The sequence below is a fragment of the Ylistrum balloti genome, unplaced genomic scaffold, assembly GCF_031769215.1.
Source record: "Ylistrum balloti isolate Yb309-2 unplaced genomic scaffold, AGI_CSIRO_Ybal_v1 Utg371490, whole genome shotgun sequence".
NCBI lineage: Eukaryota > Metazoa > Mollusca > Bivalvia > Pectinida > Pectinidae > Ylistrum > Ylistrum balloti.
Window position 1 is genome coordinate 377,565 of NW_026782771.1, and position 19,178 is coordinate 396,742.

The following is a 19,178-nucleotide window of genomic DNA, read 5'->3' on the forward strand; positions in this document are numbered from 1 at the left end:
TTCTGATAAAAGATTTTACAACAGATTCGAACCTTTGCAGAACAGAATTGCTTTTTACACTGTTTTTTTGTAATTTGTTTGGTACAACTGTAATCCAGACTTAAGTTCTATTGTAATCCTTAGTTTGATGTGGAAAACATTCCTTAAATATCTGAACGTCAATAACTGTATTTTATATGTAATAATAAAATTCTGGAATTTTCTTCACATCATCTTGTAGTTGTCATGGTATTTTTTTTTTAAACCAAAAAATGCCACTGTATATACCATATCAGCCATAAGAGACTGCAACAATACACAATTAATTGTCATACCAGCAGGCAATTCTACCTGATCCAATCTTTGTATTTTCCATGGTCCTATAATTGATAAAGGGTTTACTTTTCCACATGCAAATTTCATGATTTGGTGTCAAAACCAAAATATCTTATTTTGGCCACGTCATCTTTATTTTTGCCATTGAAGAGTAGGGAACAGAATAATAGAGTAGGAAACAGAATAGTAGAGTAGGGAACAGAATAATAGAGTAGGGAACAGAATAATAGAGTAGGGAACAGAATAATAGAGTAGGAAACAGAATAATAGAGTAGGGAACAGAATAATAGAGTAGGGAACAGAATAATAGAGTAGGAAACAGAATAATAGAGTAGGAAACAGAATAATAGAAACAGTGTTCAAAAAGCAATCTTATGGTAAAAAAAAATATAGTATGAGGTATATCTTGCATGAGGGAAACTGTGCTGACAGACACCACATTTATGATATACATGCATGTGGTCAGATTGAATATAGATACAATACGGAAATCAACTGTATTTAATCTGTCACTGACCAAAATGACCAATCGGATATCCTCTTGTAGTGACAGATGTTCAAATAAATTTTATTTGAAACTTAATTAATCTTTAGCCCATTTGTAATCCATGTACCGGTATATGTAACAGATGTCATTATATCAATGTCTTGGCTAAGATTCAAAGCTAGGACCTCTGGCTTACCCTTCAAGTCTGACACTGAACTGATCAAACTAAAGAGAAGTTCTCTCTAGCTAAGCCATATAATGTAACTAGTATTTACTAGGTTTACAGTGGTGTTACGTTAGTCATGATTAAAGATACCTGTACACACTTTCATTGAAAGTCATGTGATCTGTAAAACATTTTTAAAAAAAGCAACAATATTCCTTTTATAAATATTTATTACAACTTTACAACAGTTTCACTCAAACATGATGCTCCACAAATACACTCTGATTTTGAAATGATGAAATCATTTCCACAGGAATCCTGTTGCTCTATTTTTATCACAAGGTTTTTTTTTTCTTTTTTTTTGTCCTTGTTCCTGACATATCGCATATCTGGTGTTAAAACCACTTTTCTAGATTCGTTGAGACTTTGCTGCTTCCTGTTGCAGCATGAGCTTTTCTCTCACCTGGGCAGCAGTTGGAGGGTCGCCACTATCAGCAAATTGGCCCAATTCCTCATCATAATAAACATCAGCACGTACCTTCTTGAACTCATAACGTGCACGGTCCAGGATACAAGTTCGCTTAACTCCAAGGTCCTCCAGTGTTGGTAGACCTGTTGTCTTCTCTGTAACACACTCCTTTACAAAAAATAGAAATACATCTATATAAACATTTAGGAAAGCCATGCTGGAGTGATAATATTCCAATCTGATGTAACACACAGCATCTTTACCAGTAATTCTCATCTCCATTCTAAGTTTGAAAATGATTCCTGTGAAAGAAGCAGTGATGCAATAAAAACATCCCAGCCCCTGCTTTTATTTCTAAGATGAAAGGTCAAAAGGGTTTGTGAGAGTGTGAAAATCATATGTTAGTATGCTTTATAGCTGAAATATTGCCTTAGAAAAATCAGATCTATGTCAAAAGGTTAAAAAGCGGTTGCAACTGTTCCACTATGGCAATGCAAGGTGAAGGTCAAAATGATAAACAATTGTTAGAGTTCACACTTTTGATTGCAACACCAGGTCAAGGTCAAAAGGTTATAAATATGTCACAGTGTTCCCTATTTGATGAGCACTGTCATGTCTCATCATGACATTTGAAGTCATTATGTACATAATGTATCTTACAGATATGAGAATGGTGATACATCTATTTTATGCCATGTTTAATACAGGTAACCAGATTGATACATACCAAATACCCTTCCAATATCTAAGGCCAAGGTCAAATAGAAAACAAGAATTCTACTCAGATTTTTTATATTGTCATCCCAGCTTAGTCTCATTAAAATTACATTCTCCATGATGGGAAAACACATCAATGAAATAAAACTAACAAAAGTCCTTTTTTTCTTTTTTAAATTAAGTAACAAAGTTTATTGAAGGTAATTACCAAAATTGGACAAACAGAAAATTATTCAATAGTTCTTTCTAGATCACAAAATCTGTCAAAGTCTTCTATATCACCCAAACTGGACCAAAGTAATTCCAATTTGGTTTTGTCTAGATTTAAGTTGTACATAATGTACACTGCAAGGCCTAGCTATACACCCAGGCTTTGTCTCAGGTGACCTAAAAATCTCAAGGCCTAGCTATACACCAAGGCTTTGTCTCAGGTGACCTAAAAATCTCAAGGCCTAGCTATACACTCAGGCTTTGTCTCAGGTGACCTAAAAATCTCAAGGCCTAGCTATACACTCAGGCTTTGTCTCAGGTGACCTAAAAATCTCATGAAAGGTTTCATACTTGTTAACAGGTAATGCTAGCATCAAGAGTAAAAGGTTTCATACTTGTTAACAGATAACGCTAGCATCAACAATAAAAGAGGTCATAGAGAGATATATACCTGTCCAAGTACGTGCAAATTCTGTAATTTGTACTTGCTCAAAGGATTATAAGGGTCCACATATTTCATCTTCAATCTGAAAAAATTTAAAGAAAAAACAAAAACAGTAAACCAACATGTACTGCTACAGGACTATTTTTCAAAGTGGATTTATTTGGGTGTAAAACTTGATTGAAAATGAAAGAGCAGATGTTTGTGTTAGATTGCACACAAACCTAGGATATGATTTCTACTCTTATACACTGCTGACTAAGAATTTCCAAGTGGTCATTCAACAGGTGACATGAATAACAGTTAAACTGAAAATAGCAAAGCAGTCCTGTAAATGGGGATGCCACAACTCAACTTCTATAACCATCTTCAGACTGAGCAATATTTGTAGGAAATGTACACAACTCATGAAGACATGACTTACAGGGATGTGCGATCGTAGTCCTCCACTCCTGCTATTGGCCTCCTCATACACAAGTAGAAGAACATGATAAGATCGTGCATGAAGTAGCTCTCAGGGCTATCAACAAAAAAGAAAAAGAATTATGCATTGAGGTCATGGATGCAATGTAATTTATGCATTATGTGATTAGGAAATTGTGGTGTTGACTATAACCAGCTTTCTTTTAATGTTGAACCTCATATAAAGAGGCTGACATTTCTAAATGTCAATGGATGATAATATATCACAAGAACCAGATATAAAGTTTCAATGAATCCAGACTGCAATAATCCCCCGAATTCTCATTGAGGGTTGTATTGTCTCAAAGTGCATTAAAATTATATATCTATGTAGAACCAAGTTTCAAAGCAGCAACTCACTTTGAAGTAATTCTTGGCATCCAAATTAAATCCTTGAAGTGAGGATATATTGAACAATTATTCACCATATGTCACTTTAATGTTTCAGTTTGTGTCTATTTATATCAAATATGAGACAATGGTAACAAACGAAAACCCAGCTTCCATCAACTCGTATTATAACCTGAAGCCTTACACACTCTCTAACACTTCACCTGAATGTTTCAAACCTGTGGTTCAACACAACCTCTAACAAAACATTCCATCTGTGTAGGTGGGCTGTTATAATATCCTTCAGTCAGATCTGTCCTCTACCTTAATAACATGAAACTGTTTGAAAAACACTTGATATCATTGGTGTGTGAACTTACCCAACAGCTTCATATGTCTGCCCTCTGCAGTCTGGATCTGCTAGTGCAGCCATAACTCCATCTACCATGTCAGAACCCTGAAACACACAGCATACAAGGGTCATATACCAGCTATAGGTATGTAAAATATGATCACATGCATAAAATCCTAGCCCTACAGTCTGCACTGTACATATAAATGAACAGTGGTAGTAGACACAATCAAACTTACATGGTAATAGGCTGTGATATCAGAAAATGATGGGCCTTACCACACATCAGAAATGAAACCCACAACAGAGATACAAAAGATAATATTTTGTATTTTTCACAAAATGGCCTCTTGTGACCCAACTTATTTGCTTCCTGTGAAGCAAGCTACTTCTACTGAAGATATTCTGATCTTCAAAGCTAGCTGATTATTAAAATGTATCATCAAATTGGTAACTTTCTCAAAAACAAAAACATGATGTCGCACCCAATGACCTTCTATAGGCTTGTCTCTTATCAAGATTCTTATCCTATCTGGTCAAGTATTTCCACAAAGTTCAGTTGGGAACCATTTTCTGGAGAGAAGGTGATAAGTTATGCACTCAATGACCTCCCATGGCCTCCTAAATGGTGGGACCCTTAATTCTTTGGTCTGTATCTCACCATCAATCAAACATTATTTTCATCAAAATCTGACAGTTTATGAGAAAAAGTTTATTCACGACATGTAAAGGAGAGACACGAAGCCTCTCAGATTACCTTGAACAAATTGTAAGACTCAATCAAAGGTCAGATATCATCAATATACAACAGTAATTAAGATTCAAGGTCAGTTATAAGTTAGATATAACATTAGTAAAGCCCTGGATCATTTATCATATGAAAATACAAACATCCTGGTCTAGGAGCTAGCAATATGTAAATAAGATAGTGGCACATTATCTGACCTATGGATTTCATAAGACTACAGTTATTCTCAGGGTTTTCCATAATTGTGTTAGTAGTAGGCTGTGAAGTGATAGTAGGAGGCTGGCCTGCCGTGTACGTGTAGTCGTGTACGGAACATTATTACAAAACTGGATTGGTGTAGGCGGCCAAATGATCAAAGTAGACGGTCAAATTGGCCGGCGACCGGCTCCTATGGAAAACCCTGTATTCTGTTAATTGTAAACTTACGAAGAGTGGCATCTTGGTTGTTGATTTTCCTCCCTTCCAAAATTTTACGGTAAAAAATGTTTTTTTGCCCTGACCTGTTTTCAATAGAAACAATTGTTTATTAAATTACCTAATAAACACTGATATGTATCTATGTATTAGGCATACAAGTCTTGTTTGTAACATCAGCATCTGAACAGATTGAACATATGACTGAAATGGCACACCCTAAATACATGTATATTCATATGAGAAAATAATACAAAAAATAAATACACTTCAATAACATATTAATCTGCATAAAGCCACAAAAATTACATACTTGCTAGATTATCACTGATACTATAATCTACTAGGTAATAATGTAATTATCTCCTACATTCATATCTTTTCTTATAATCTATCAACATAACATAACATTAAAGGCTTACCTTAAATATGACATTAAAATTGATCACTCGATAATAAAAGAGCTACATTATAAAATACTGGGACACTCAGGCTATGTAACTCTATACTAATGATTTTATTTTTTTTTTTTATATTTCAATATATAATTTTTTTTTCAATACTTACCAATATGAAAATATTTATTCATGAAACGGTCACCACTACCATACATGAGTGATGGCCGAAATACAATGGCCTCTGGAAATTCTTCTCGTACAGCAAGTTCCCCAAAATACTAAAAAATCAATATAAATTTCTTATTTCAAGGAAGGCTTCCAAAAAACCTAAAGAAATTTTGTGAACCAATCCCATACATATACCAGTACTTTTATTCAATAGCTTTATACTGGACAAACAATGACATTTATGTAATTATAAAATGCTCCATTACTTGTACTCTGAAAATTCCAACCAGCAGCCTCTTATGTCATAGCAGTACAAAATGCACAGACATAGTGATGTCAAAATAAATTCAGCTGATCCTTGTATGCTTTTTAAGCCATCACTAAGTCTTTTCTGAACAATGAATAATAAACAAATTATCCTGTAAAGAACATACAATCCACAAAATTTCCACTAATAATATAACAGAGAATTTTTTCCAATTAAATCTCCACATGCGCAATAAATCAAGAATATTATGAGAGCAGGTGTATAGCCTTTGCATTTATCAACATATTAGGTATGAGGGCTGATTGGTAAGTTGTGAGCCTTGTATTGAAGAAGTTATACAAGGGTGTCCATTTTCAGCTCTACTATTCCATGATTATTTAAGACTGTGTACCCAAAGTCTGGAGTCATTCGGTCAGTTTATGTAAAAAAAAACTCTAAAAGTAAATAAGGCTAGTGACTTTTGCAAAATGAACAAAATCGCTGAAAGAGCAGTTATTCCAATATTTGTGTAAGAAAGGCCTAGCACCTAAGGATATCCACACTGATATGGTAGCAACACTAGGGAATAAGTCAATAAAGTCAATGATATTGTTATAGCTGACAGGCGAGTTACACGGAGATATATAGCCAGTACTGTTGGGATTTCACAGGAAACAATACATTCCATTCTTACGGAAGATCTTGCAATAAAAAAGCTCTCAGCACTTTTGGTACCAAGACTTCTGACTGCTAATCTTAACCTTTAGGAGGCAGATCCTGTTATTTTTCTGCAGAGGTTTGTGTCTACAAATGAAACATAGGTCGATCATTTTACCCCAGAGGTCAACACAGTTATGAAAACACCCTGGTTCGCCCCCACCAAACAAGGCAAAGACTGTTCCACCAGCTGGAAAGGTTGTGGCCTCAGTTTTCTGGGATGCTGATGGTATTCTGATGGTAGATTATCATGAAAAGGAACAAACAATCAATGACACCTATTATGCATCACTTTTTAGGCAGTTAAGAGAAAACATTAAACTAAAGCACCACGGAAAACTCAATAAAGGTGTGTTACTCTATCAGGACTATGCCCCTGTTCACAAATCTGTCATTGCCATGGCTGCCATCAACAATCGTGGCTTTGAATTGATTGAGCATCCGACTTATTCGCCTGATCTCGCTCCATCAGACTTTCAGCTATTTCCAAAATTGAAAAAGGCCATTTTCTGTACCTATTTTCAGTCAGATGATGACATATATGCAGTGAAGAACTTTCTGAATGGTCAAGGAAAGGACTTCCTCAAAGTGGAATGAAGACCTTAGATATTGGTGGCAAAAGTGTGTAGATACTGAAGGGGATTATGTTGAAAAATAATGCAATATGTCAGCCAGTATTCAAACCCTTTTATATGAGGCTCACAACTTGTCAATCAGTCCTTGTAACTTTGACTCTGAAACTTTAAAAGTCATCTAAGGAAGCACTTATAACAGGATAGCACTTCATGATGTCCACGTTCATTGACTCAAGGAAACTCAAGTTACTGCATCAAAAATATATCAATTATAACTTTATATTTAGGACTGATAACTGACCCTTATAAGTAACCCATATACTTTGTTATATCAGTTAACACCATTAGGTCAAAAAGTCAATCAAGTGGGAGAGATTGCATCATATTTCTTACTTTTGCTTTGAAATATTCTGTTCCTTCTGGTGAAATCAGCTGTTCTGGTTCAGGACTTGCCATTAGGTGAGAAAAGTGTACAAGATTTGACACACCTTCTTCTTTACATAGTCGAGCAATTGTTCGTGCTCCTGTGACATGTAAATCATCTAGACTGAAGTTCCTGTGTGTTAAAGAAATTCATGAATACATTAACTATATACCAAATCTGACTGATATATTGTTCAATGAGGTATGTCAAACAAGATTGCTCTGATGATATATTATACCAGTGTTTGTTAGGATCTTAAACTACTGCCCATGTAATACTGAATTCATAGTATTTGTTTTGTAAACATTATAATTTTTGCAAAAAATGTACAATTCAATTAACACAAGCATTTCATCCTTGAAATTGATGGTCTCAACACACTGACTTGATCATGACAAGAAAGTTTGTCACTGACTTGATCATCACAAGGAAGTTTGTCACTGACTTGAACATGACAAGGAAGTTTGTCACTGACTTGAACATGACAAGGAAGTTTGTCACTGACTTGATCATGACAAGGAAGTTTGTCACTGACTTGATCATGACAAGGAAGTTTGTCACTGACTAGGAAGTTTGTCACAGACTTGATCATGACTAGGCAGTTGTCACAGACTTGATCATGACAAGGAAGTTTGTCACTGACTAGGAAGTTTGTCACTGACTAGGAAGTTTGTCACAGACTTGATCATGACAAGGAAGTTTGTCACTGACTAGGAAGTTTGTCACTGACAAGGAAGTTTGTCACTGACTAGGAAGTTTGTCACAGACTTGATCATGACAAGGAAGTTTGTCACTGACTTGATCATGACAAGGAAGTTTGTCACAGACTTGATCATGACTAGGCAGTTGTCACAGACTTGATCATGACAAGGAAGTTTGTCACAGACTTGATCATGACAAGGACGTTTGTCACTGACTTGATCATGACAAGGAAGTTTGTCACTGACTTGATCATGACAAGGAAGTTTGTCACAGACTTGATCATGACAAGGACGTTTGTCACTGACTTGATCATGACAAGGAAGTTTGTCACAGACTTGATCATGACAAGGAAGTTTGTCACTGACTTGATCATGACAAGGAAGTTTGTCACAGACTTGATCATGACTAGGAAGTTTGTCACTGACTTGATCATGACAAGGAAGTTTGTCACTGACTTGATCATGACAAGGAAGTTTGTCACTGACTTGAACATGACAAGGAAGTTTGTCACTGACTTGATCATGACAAGGAAGTTTGTAACTGACTTGATCATGACAAGAAAGTTGTCACAGACTTGAACATGACAAGGAAGTCTGTCACTGACTTGATCATGACAAGGAAGTTTGTCACTGACTAGGAAGTTTGTCACTGACTTGATCATGACAAGGAAGTTTGTCACTGACTTGATCATGACAAGGAAGTTTGTCACTGACTTGATCATGACAAGGAAGTTTGTAACTGACTAGGAAGTTTGTCACTGATTGATCATGACAAGGAAGTTTGTCACTGACTTGATCATGACAAGGAAGTTTGTCACTGACTTGATCATGACAAGGAAGTTTGTCACTGACTTGATCATGACGAGGAAGTTTGTCACTGACTTGATCATGACAAGGAAGTTTGTCACTGACTAGGAAGTTTGTCACTGACTTGATCATGACTAGGAAGTTGTCAGACTTGATCATGACAAGGAAGTTTGTCACTGCCTTGATCATGACTAGGAAGTTTGTCACAGACTTGATCATGACAAGGAAGTCTGTCACTGACTTGATCATGACAAGGAAGTTTGTCACAGACTTGATCATGACAAGGAAGTCTGTCACTGACTTGATCATGACAAGGAAGTTTGTCACTGACTAGGAAGTTTGTCACTGACTTGATCATCACAAGGAAGTTTGTCACTGACTAGGAAGTTTGTCACTGACTTGATCATGACAAGGAAGTTTGTCACTGACTTGATCATGACAAGAAAGTTTGTCACTGACTTGATCATGACGAGGAAGTTTGTCACTGACTTGATCATGACAAGGAAGTTTGTCACTGACTAGGAAGTTTGTCACTGACTTGATCATGACTAGGAAGTTGTCACAGACTTGATCATGACAAGGAAGTTTGTCACTGCCTTGATCATGACTAGGAAGTTGTCACAGACTTGATCATGACAAGGAAGTTTGTAACTGACTTGAACATGACAAGGAAGTTTGTCACTGACTTGATCATGACAAGGAAGTTTGTAACTGACTTGATCATGACTAGGAAGTTGTCACAGACTTGATCATGACAAGTAAGTTTGTAACTGACTTGAACATGACAAGGAAGTTTGTCACTGACTTGATCATGACAAGGAAGTTTGTAACTGACTTGATCATGACTAGGAAGTTTGTCACTGACTTGATTATGACTAGGAAGTTGTCACAGACTTGATCATGACAAGGAAGTTTGTAACTGACTAGGAAGTTTGTCACTGACTTGATCATGACTAGGAAGTTTGTCACTGACTTGATCATGACTAGGAAGTTGTCACAGACTTGATCATGACAAGGAAGTTTGTAACTGACTTGATCATGACTAGGAAGTTGTCACAGACTTGATCATGACAAGGAAGTTTGTCACTGACTTGATCATGACAAGGAAGTTTGTCACTGACTTGATCATGACTAGGCTTGATCATGACTAGGAGGTTTGTCACTGACTTGATCATGACTAGGAAGTTTGTCACTGACTTGATCATGACAAGGAAGTTTGTCACTGACTTGATCATGACAAGGAAGTTTGTCACTGACTAGGAAGTTTGTCACAGACTTGATCATGACAAGGAAGTTTGTCACTGACTTGATCATGACAAGGAAGTTTGTCACAGACTTGATCATGACAAGGAAGTTTGTCACTGACTTGATCATGACAAGGAAGTTTGTCACTGACTAGGAAGTTTGTCACTGACTTGATCATGACAAGGAAGTTTGTCACTGACTAGGAAGTTTGTCACTGACTTGATCATGACAAGGAAGTTTGTCACTGACTTGATCATGACAAGGAAGTTTGTCACTGACTTGATCATGACAAGGAAGTTTGTCACTGACTTGATCATGACGAGGAAGTTTGTCACTGACTTGATCATGACAAGGAAGTTTGTCACTGACTAGGAAGTTTGTCACTGACTTGATCATGACTAGGAAGTTGTCACAGACTTGATCATGACAAGGAAGTTTGTCACTGCCTTGATCATGACTAGGAAGTTGTCACAGACTTGATCATGACAAGGAAGTTTGTAACTGACTTGAACATGACAAGGAAGTTTGTCACTGACTTGATCATGACAAGGAAGTTTGTAACTGACTTGATCATGACTAGGAAGTTGTCACAGACTTGATCATGACAAGGAAGTTTGTAACTGACTTGAACATGACAAGGAAGTTTGTCACTGACTTGATCATGACAAGGAAGTTTGTAACTGACTTGATCATGACTAGGAAGTTGTCACAGACTTGATCATGACAAGGAAGTTTGTAACTGACTTGATTATGACTAGGAAGTTGTCACAGACTTGATCATGACAAGGAAGTTTGTAACTGACTAGGAAGTTTGTCACTGACTTGATCATGACTAGGAAGTTTGTCACTGACTTGATCATGACTAGGAAGTTGTCACAGACTTGATCATGACAAGGAAGTTTGTAACTGACTTGATCATGACTAGGAAGTTGTCACAGACTTGATCATGACAAGGAAGTTTGTCACTGACTTGATCATGACTAGGAAGTTGTCACAGACTTGATCATGACAAGGAAGTTTGTAACTGACTAGGAAGTTTGTCACTGACTTGATCATGACTAGGAAGTTTGTCACTGACTTGATCATGACTAGGAAGTTGTCACAGACTTGATCATGACAAGGAAGTTTGTCACTGCCTTGATCATGACTACAAAGTGATTGTTATTTATTATTATTTTTTATTTCATTCCAGTTATTTTCAAAGAGTTATAAAACAAGAGAGCTTCAAGGAGTGTTATTTTTGTAATTTTCCATAAATGAGTAAACATATGGAAATATTTTCCAAATATGTCAACCACAGGTTTGTGTTACCTGTTTCTACCAAAATAAGAGAGCTATTCTGACACCAAATTGACCCTTTTTTACACACGTGTTTTGTTATCGATATGTGGAGTACTTGTCTGGTCAAAGTTCATCATGTTAGTCAATCAAACACTAGATGTGGTATAAATATTTGTTTATAAAACAGTTGTAATGATTAAATGATGCCTTATAAGTTGAATCATACCCATCTTTATGTGGTAGAACTAAAAGTTTTACCAGGTCATCATAAATATTCAAACCTATCTTAAGCTAAATCTGATAGCTGGTCACTTACTTAGTTGGGTAGTCTCTATTTAAGACATTGACGACTGTGTCAGAGTACTGCAAGGCTTTTCGGATTGAGTCTTCATCTTTCAAGTGATATGGCTGAAATTAGCAAGTCTATGTCAGAGAATGAACGATTACAATATAAGATTTGAGAGTTTCATCAGTGTTTGTCCTGTTAAACAAAGCTCTGTAGTTCAATCAGATTTTGGGTATTTGGTTATGTTGTAATAAAATTGTGGAAATTTTATATGTTATATCTCAATACAGGTGAAAAAATTGATGTGATATGCATAAAGGCGTGATTACACATACCAACCAAGAATTATATCTGTCCCAGTGATCTGACCACACACACTAAACAAGAACTGTATCTGTCCCAGTGATTCGATCGCATGTACTAACCAAGAACTTTGTCTGTTTAAGTGATCTGATCACTTGTACTAATAACCTGTCCAGGTAATCAATTAATGCATACTTACCAAGAACTGTATCTGCCCCAGATCTGATGCCAGTTTAAGGTGCTGGACTCTGTACGGTTCTCCCCTGTATGGTACGATGATCTTACTGCCTTTTTTACCTTCACAAAATGATCAAACAGTAAATACAATGTAAATGCCAAAACATTATGAAAGTAACAGCATTCCTTGAAATCTTTAAATCATGCAAATAAATTTCTAAAATTCACAAATTTAAAGTTCTCAAAAATCTTGCAAGAACAAACAACTTTATCATAACTGTTCTTTTAACCGCAGAATATCATACCAAATCTGTTAATAAGCTTTGATCCTATGAAGCCATTTGCACCAAACACTGTGACAACTTGTCCACTAAAGGAGGACCTTCCACCTCTTCCTCGACGGTAATTGGCCAAGTCACTAGCCTGTCTGTTCTGGACAACGTACACTCCACCTACAGCTCGAGGCAACTGCAACCCTGTAATAAATAATATTTCATATCTTTAATAACTACATATCTTTTTTCAAAATCTTTTTCTTTTAAAAGATCAAGACATGTTTGTAAGCATGATGATAATAACAGGCATGCATTCTATACAATTATGGGAGTCACAGTACACACATACAGATGATACTATGTACGTACTGAAACAGTGTCCATGCTTAGCTAAACATTTGCTCTCAGGATTAAAATTACATGGTATCTTGATTATTAGCTGGATGTTTTGCTAAATGGAAGTTATTACGAAAATGGGAGAATAATACAGGGAAGCCTAAGAGAGCTATCATTTACCTATGTTTCTTTTATTTATTTAACAATTTTTGAGTCCACTATTACAGCCTAATGGAAGACGGGTAACCCCCCAACGTCTCTCATCTGTGTTCAGGGGACTTAATTTTTTTTATCCTCTGTGATGAGAGGATGTGTTAAAGTTCCACTGCATCCTCCCACAATTCATATATGTTTTTCATTTATAAGTTTTACCGTTCTATATAAGCATCTATTACATAATTAGTATGCTTTGTTTTAATAAATGTCAATGATGGATTGTGGATAGAAACTGTTCAATAAATTATTTTAAAAACAATTTCACAGCAGAAATCATATTTATATGATGATCTATGAATTATTAAGTTTCTCGTCGTTCAATATGTTTACATTAAAACTATTCTAAGTTATTTCGCTTATCATCATATGATGTCTTACTTACAATTTAGGAAAAGAATACGGAATAATGGATAGAGCTGTATCGGCATATTGTTCTTCGGCGACTGAATGACAATCGCCCGTTACCGACAAAGTTGTGTACGGTCGGAGTTTTTGACAAATGTACAAAATGATCGGATATGCATCCATTTTTAATCTACATGATATGATTTTGTCAACGGTTAAACATAAAAGGAAAATGATAGTTGCATTTCACTAAAACTAGCGTTACCCAGTAACTTACTTCCAAGGAGAGCGACCTGACCCACGGTCATGGCAGCCATTTTGCTGGAAGGACGTCGATATCATGCAGGCGTTTGAATATCAAGAATGTGCCAACGTTCTATTTCAAGAGCCTAATCGACGAGGAAACAACAGAACGACGAGATTGCGAATGTTCTTTCTGCTAGTCAATTTGAGTACCCATGATAATTTGAAAGGTAATATAGTTATGTTGTCGAAATATTGATAGAAGCATTAACTATACGAAATCGTAAAAGGGATTCCACAAACCGGAACAATGGGTTTATCATAATAACACACCTGTTTCGGTGGCCTACAAGATGTTTCATTAGACATTACCATGCCTAACTAAGAGGACATAGACGTTTCGGTACCTTTAATATATTACTGCAGTACGGCATTCAGATATTGTGTTACTTTAAAACGTTGTTTCGACACACTGACTTCTGTTTCCATTCGGTTCTTTCTTAATTAACAACAGTGACTATCCCACGGCTTAATTAGGATAAATAACTCTTAAAGTCACTTAGATCATTGGGCCAAGTTGATTTATATGATTTATGCTTTTGATATTTGTATTATACCACAAAACCAAAAATGTACGTTCTTAGTTGATCAGATTAGACAATGTTTTTTTTCTCACCATATCATGTCAACTTTAAAACAATGGCAAAACAAGTTGTAAGCTTTGATCAAATGGTTTTGTCCATGATTTTGGTTTATTTTAAATTCTGTTACATAAATCATTTTAGGCTGATATATTTGACTTTATGAAAAATCATAGCCAAAACCATTTAATCGATTCAATTGGCTTGGAAGGAAGTAGGTGAGGGTCTTACTGTGAGTACTTTTTCACATCCTTGCGGGAAATCACAGTTTGGATGTCAAGGTAAATTGCTGGAAAGCAAGTGTACACAAAACTACTCAAAACTTGCTCAAAACTCTTCAGGTTTATCAAAATATAATAGATAACACTAAATTTGCAACATTTGTGCTGAGTTTATGTCATTGTCGTATTGGATTTGTCTGTATGTAGTGTTTATCTCCCTTACATTGGGATAAGGAAGGAACAGATGATAGTTTCATTCTCCTTTGATATTTACAATGCGACCAATATTGATTCCATTTACTCATGATTACACATTTCTTCAAAATTATCTGCTGTCAAATTTTATTCATTGGAATATGGTAATAAATGTAATCAGTTATGATTATTATTTATTACTAGGATTGATACCAAACAAAATTCAGTCATACTCAAATTAAAGCATTGTTCATTCTGATCATTTAGATGTATGTAAAGTGGAAAGTGGCTCTTTTCCATGGTATTAAATCAATTGAAATATGTAATGCACATGGGTTTTGTATAGACAGATATTTGTGTTGTCACTGACTCTGATTGTGTTCATATGTTATATTCATCTGGAATATACATGTAATTATTTCACACCAGCCAACTACATGTCCCACATGCAACCAAGATCTTTGATATCTATACACCAGCTGCTTAAGCAAATTGTCAATACAGAGAGTTTAATGTGTAAAACCTGTGACAAGTGGCTCCATGTTAAGTACAAGAATGTTTAAAAGATGAGTTGAAAGCTTTCACTGCTGGTTCAAAACCTTACATTTGTTCTCCATGATGCAATCTTTATTGCTGTGCACAAAGCATTTATAAGATAAGCTTTTTTTTTTTGCAAAATTATGAAAATGAAGCCCAACGAATGTATGTGATTTTACAGTATGCTATTGCCATATTTAGTATTTAGTGCCATATAACTTTGTATAATTCATTCTGGTTCATTTTGAAAATATTTTTTTTGATTATTTAAGGAATTTGGACTGAAAAACAAGAAAGATGTCGTACATGTTGCAACATCTGCATAATGGCTGGCAAGTGGACCAGGCCATCTTAGCAGAAGAGGACCGGGTGGTTGTGATCAGATTTGGCCATGATTGGGATCCTTCATGTATGGTGATGGATGAGACCCTGTACAAATGCGCTGAAAAGATGAAAAATTTTGCAGTGGTGTATCTTGTTGACATTACCAAGGTGCCAGACTTTAACAAGATGTACGAGTTGTATGATCCTTGTACCATCATGTTCTTTTATAGAAATAAACACATCATGATAGACTTGGGCACAGGAAACAACAACAAGATTAACTGGTCTATGGAGGATGTGCAAGAGTTTATCGACATTGTGGAGACAGTATTCCGTGGAGCTAGAAAGGGACGTGGTCTGGTTGTGTCTCCAAAAGATTACTCCACAAAATACAGATACTGATTAAAAAAATTTTTTTTTTTTGTTATTATATATGTATTGTCAAGTATTGTTATGTATGGCAATAACTTGATTTGGATAAATGTTTGGTATGGTGTATATTGGTGTTTTAAATCACTGGGATCAGCAGAGTACTGCCTATCTCTCCTAATGCATTAGTTACATACTACAATTGATTTATAACCTAGGCAAGGTTCTGCAGTATACTACACATCTTTTGACTTAACTGAGGTCCCTGCAATATTAAGATTTTCAAAGAAAATCATTGTATGTACATCTTTTTATATACAAGGATATGAAATTTACGAAAATCGTATAATAACAATTTTTTAAAATTTTGTTTGATGTAGAAGGAGAGGTCAAGCGGTAACATTACACTCTTTTCATGAATATATATTCATAGTGATACATAAATGTATTCAAGGATCAGACTTAATTTCTGAATTTCAATTCAGTATTTGATATCGCACATTGTAAACTGAAGACTTTCAGTGGTATATTTATTAGATGCAGAATTTTCAGTTTATTGTAGTGTTGTTCCTTTGATCAATCTTTACTGAATATTGGTCAGTTCCACAATTGAACTTTGTAATAAATGAAGAATTTTCTTTAATAGATGGATAAGTTAGATTTATTGAATGATGTGTTTCGTAAATTTTCATGTATTTATAACCCAAAAATGATAAAAGAAGCAGTTTTACTTGTATTCATAAATTGTTGACTTACATGAAGTCAGAAGTATGTTAGGAAAACATCATGAAAAACAATATATTGTTTAACCTTGAACATAATTCATACATCATCATCAGTGGGAAAAAAAACAATATTCTGATCATCACTGGTGATTTCTGATCATTGGATTAGACTTTACTTCAGGCATTTGTATAGGTTCTTGAATTCATTAGTGAATGTATGAATGTATTTTCTATGTCTTACCATAAAATAGGTTGATATTTTGCAATGTTTTCAACATCATCAATGCTTTTTTTAAAAAAAGGTCTACAATAAATAATCAAATATTAATTCTGTTTTAGTTTTTCACCACCCATAATGTTATAAATGTAATGCCTATGCCTGTTTTTGACTTTGAGGAGAGGCTGATGATACAGAGACTGAAATAAGGGGCAGTGGTGTCTTATCTGGCGTAAGATTTTGTTTGTTCATCGAGTCATGAAGTCATCAAAGAACCTTTAACAGTTGTAATTTAATGGTATTCTAAATTACCCCTTTCACTTTTAGGCAGTAGTTAGTTGACGTAGCACTAAGTGACCAGAGCAATTTTGTCACTCAGTGAGAAGTGAAGCTCATTTTCTTTACAAAGATATTACAAATGCATTAAGATAAATCATGTGCCATATCGAAAACTACTCCGCTTTTTAAAGCTATTGTTTTAGAATCTGTTTATTTTGTTCATACCTATACAGTATTAGATACCTTTAATTTTTCCACCAAAAAAAATACAGATATTTAATGTGTGCACATTCCACATTTGACCTTTAATTTCTCAAAAAAAACACTGTGCACATTACGTTAAGTTAGACATTTTTCAGCTTGTTCAATTTGAATGTTATTCAGCTTTCTACTACTGTTTTGAAAAGATAAGTTACAAAGTTTTAAAGAAAATGTTGTTGAACACAAGTCAAAATAACTTGAATTTTATTTGCTGTAGCCTTACATTTGCTGTAGCCTTACATTTGCTGTAGCCTTTCTAAAAGGTGTAGGTAGGTTGTATATCCCTTCTATTACGTCCCTGCTTTCAGAGACATTGTTCATTTCTCAAACTCTGATCTCTACCACTTTATAAAGCATCTTAAAAATAATGGATATACAAAGTCTAGAAGTTCTGTATATTGATTTTTGAAAACAGGTAGCATTGAGGCATACAGAAATTAAATACTTGTCTTTGCAAGGCTAATATATGTAGGGGATATTCTATAATGCTGAATACAAATTATATTCAAGAGTAGCACATTGAATATAAGAATATCCATCATATACAAGAGAATATGGAACTTCAACTCCTTACCTCTATAGCTATGTAACCACCAAACAAACAACTTTTGATGATAGAAAAAATATTAAACATGAAATTACTCATTCTCCCATGTGAACCAAACCAATGATATCTTACACTTTAAAAAAACACCATAATATATGAAAAACACCGAAAATAGGAGAAAACTGCCTAAAATATCAAATTTCTGATTTTTGCCATTTTGCGCATCTTACCTACAGGAATATCATCAATATATCTTGCTTGATTTAACTACCAGTCATCAGCATTGCCGTAACCTTCTCAATAAACCATTTATTTAAATTTTGGCCATAGACCAGAAGCAACATAAGCAAGACAATGTCAACAAACAATATTACCAACCAAAGGCAATTTTATAAATTTGGAAACATCAACCTATCAAGAACTTAATAGCTAAACATATTGATAACGAGCTTTGATTGTCCAAATCCAAGATGGCCACTTCTCAGTCGTTTTGTCTTTGGAATTGCTGATCATTTTTAAAAAGAACATAAGCAAGAAGGCAAAAACTTCTGTATGAAATTTATTTGCATATAAATAGCAATAGCATCAAAATCTAGAATGACCATCTTTCTGATATTTTGTTTCTCCAATAAGTCTTAAAATCATACACTCACATCATATCTTCCAATACTATTCAAGATATAGGAATAACAGACTTTAATTGTCAAACTCAAAGATGACTATTTGTCAACCTTTCAATTTTTCTGATCAGTCCCATATTTGGCTATGCACAGTTGAAGGGAACCTACATATGAAATTTGATACTGGTCCATTCAGTTCTTCACAAACGATAACAAACTAACAGTCTAAATCCAAGACAACAGCCGGTACATATTTTGGATTAGTCTTTAGACTGGTTATTCACAACTAGTGACTAAGGGAAAAATATATGTATATCTTTGAGAATGATGCATCTGCCTGTCAGCCATTTTGTTTTTCAGTCCTGAAATTTGATCTATGTATGAAA

The 19,178-nt window shown here is 35.0% G+C and overlaps 2 protein-coding genes across 2 annotated transcripts; one reads left to right on the plus strand and one right to left on the minus strand.

Annotated features, from left to right (window-relative positions):
• Window positions 1-1,180: 1,180 nt before the first annotated feature.
• LOC132562687 (NADH dehydrogenase [ubiquinone] 1 alpha subcomplex subunit 9, mitochondrial-like) lies at window positions 1,181-13,960 on the minus strand. The gene is made up of 11 exons (XM_060227442.1): window positions 13,891-13,960; window positions 12,747-12,917; window positions 12,464-12,561; window positions 11,992-12,083; window positions 7,611-7,773; window positions 5,680-5,788; window positions 5,125-5,198; window positions 3,979-4,055; window positions 3,231-3,326; window positions 2,816-2,891; window positions 1,181-1,605 (listed from the first exon to the last, which is right to left on the minus strand). The coding sequence occupies exons 1-11, from the start codon at window positions 13,928-13,930 to the stop codon at window positions 1,378-1,380; spliced, it is 1,224 nt and encodes a 407-aa protein (XP_060083425.1). The 5' UTR covers window positions 13,931-13,960; the 3' UTR covers window positions 1,181-1,377.
• A 59-nt stretch (window positions 13,961-14,019) lies between these two features.
• LOC132562690 (thioredoxin-like protein 4A) lies at window positions 14,020-17,196 on the plus strand. Its single transcript, XM_060227445.1, has 2 exons — window positions 14,020-14,086; window positions 15,723-17,196. The coding sequence occupies exon 2, from the start codon at window positions 15,748-15,750 to the stop codon at window positions 16,174-16,176; it is 429 nt and encodes a 142-aa protein (XP_060083428.1). The 5' UTR covers window positions 14,020-14,086; window positions 15,723-15,747; the 3' UTR covers window positions 16,177-17,196.
• The last annotated feature ends 1,982 nt before the right edge of the window (window positions 17,197-19,178 follow it).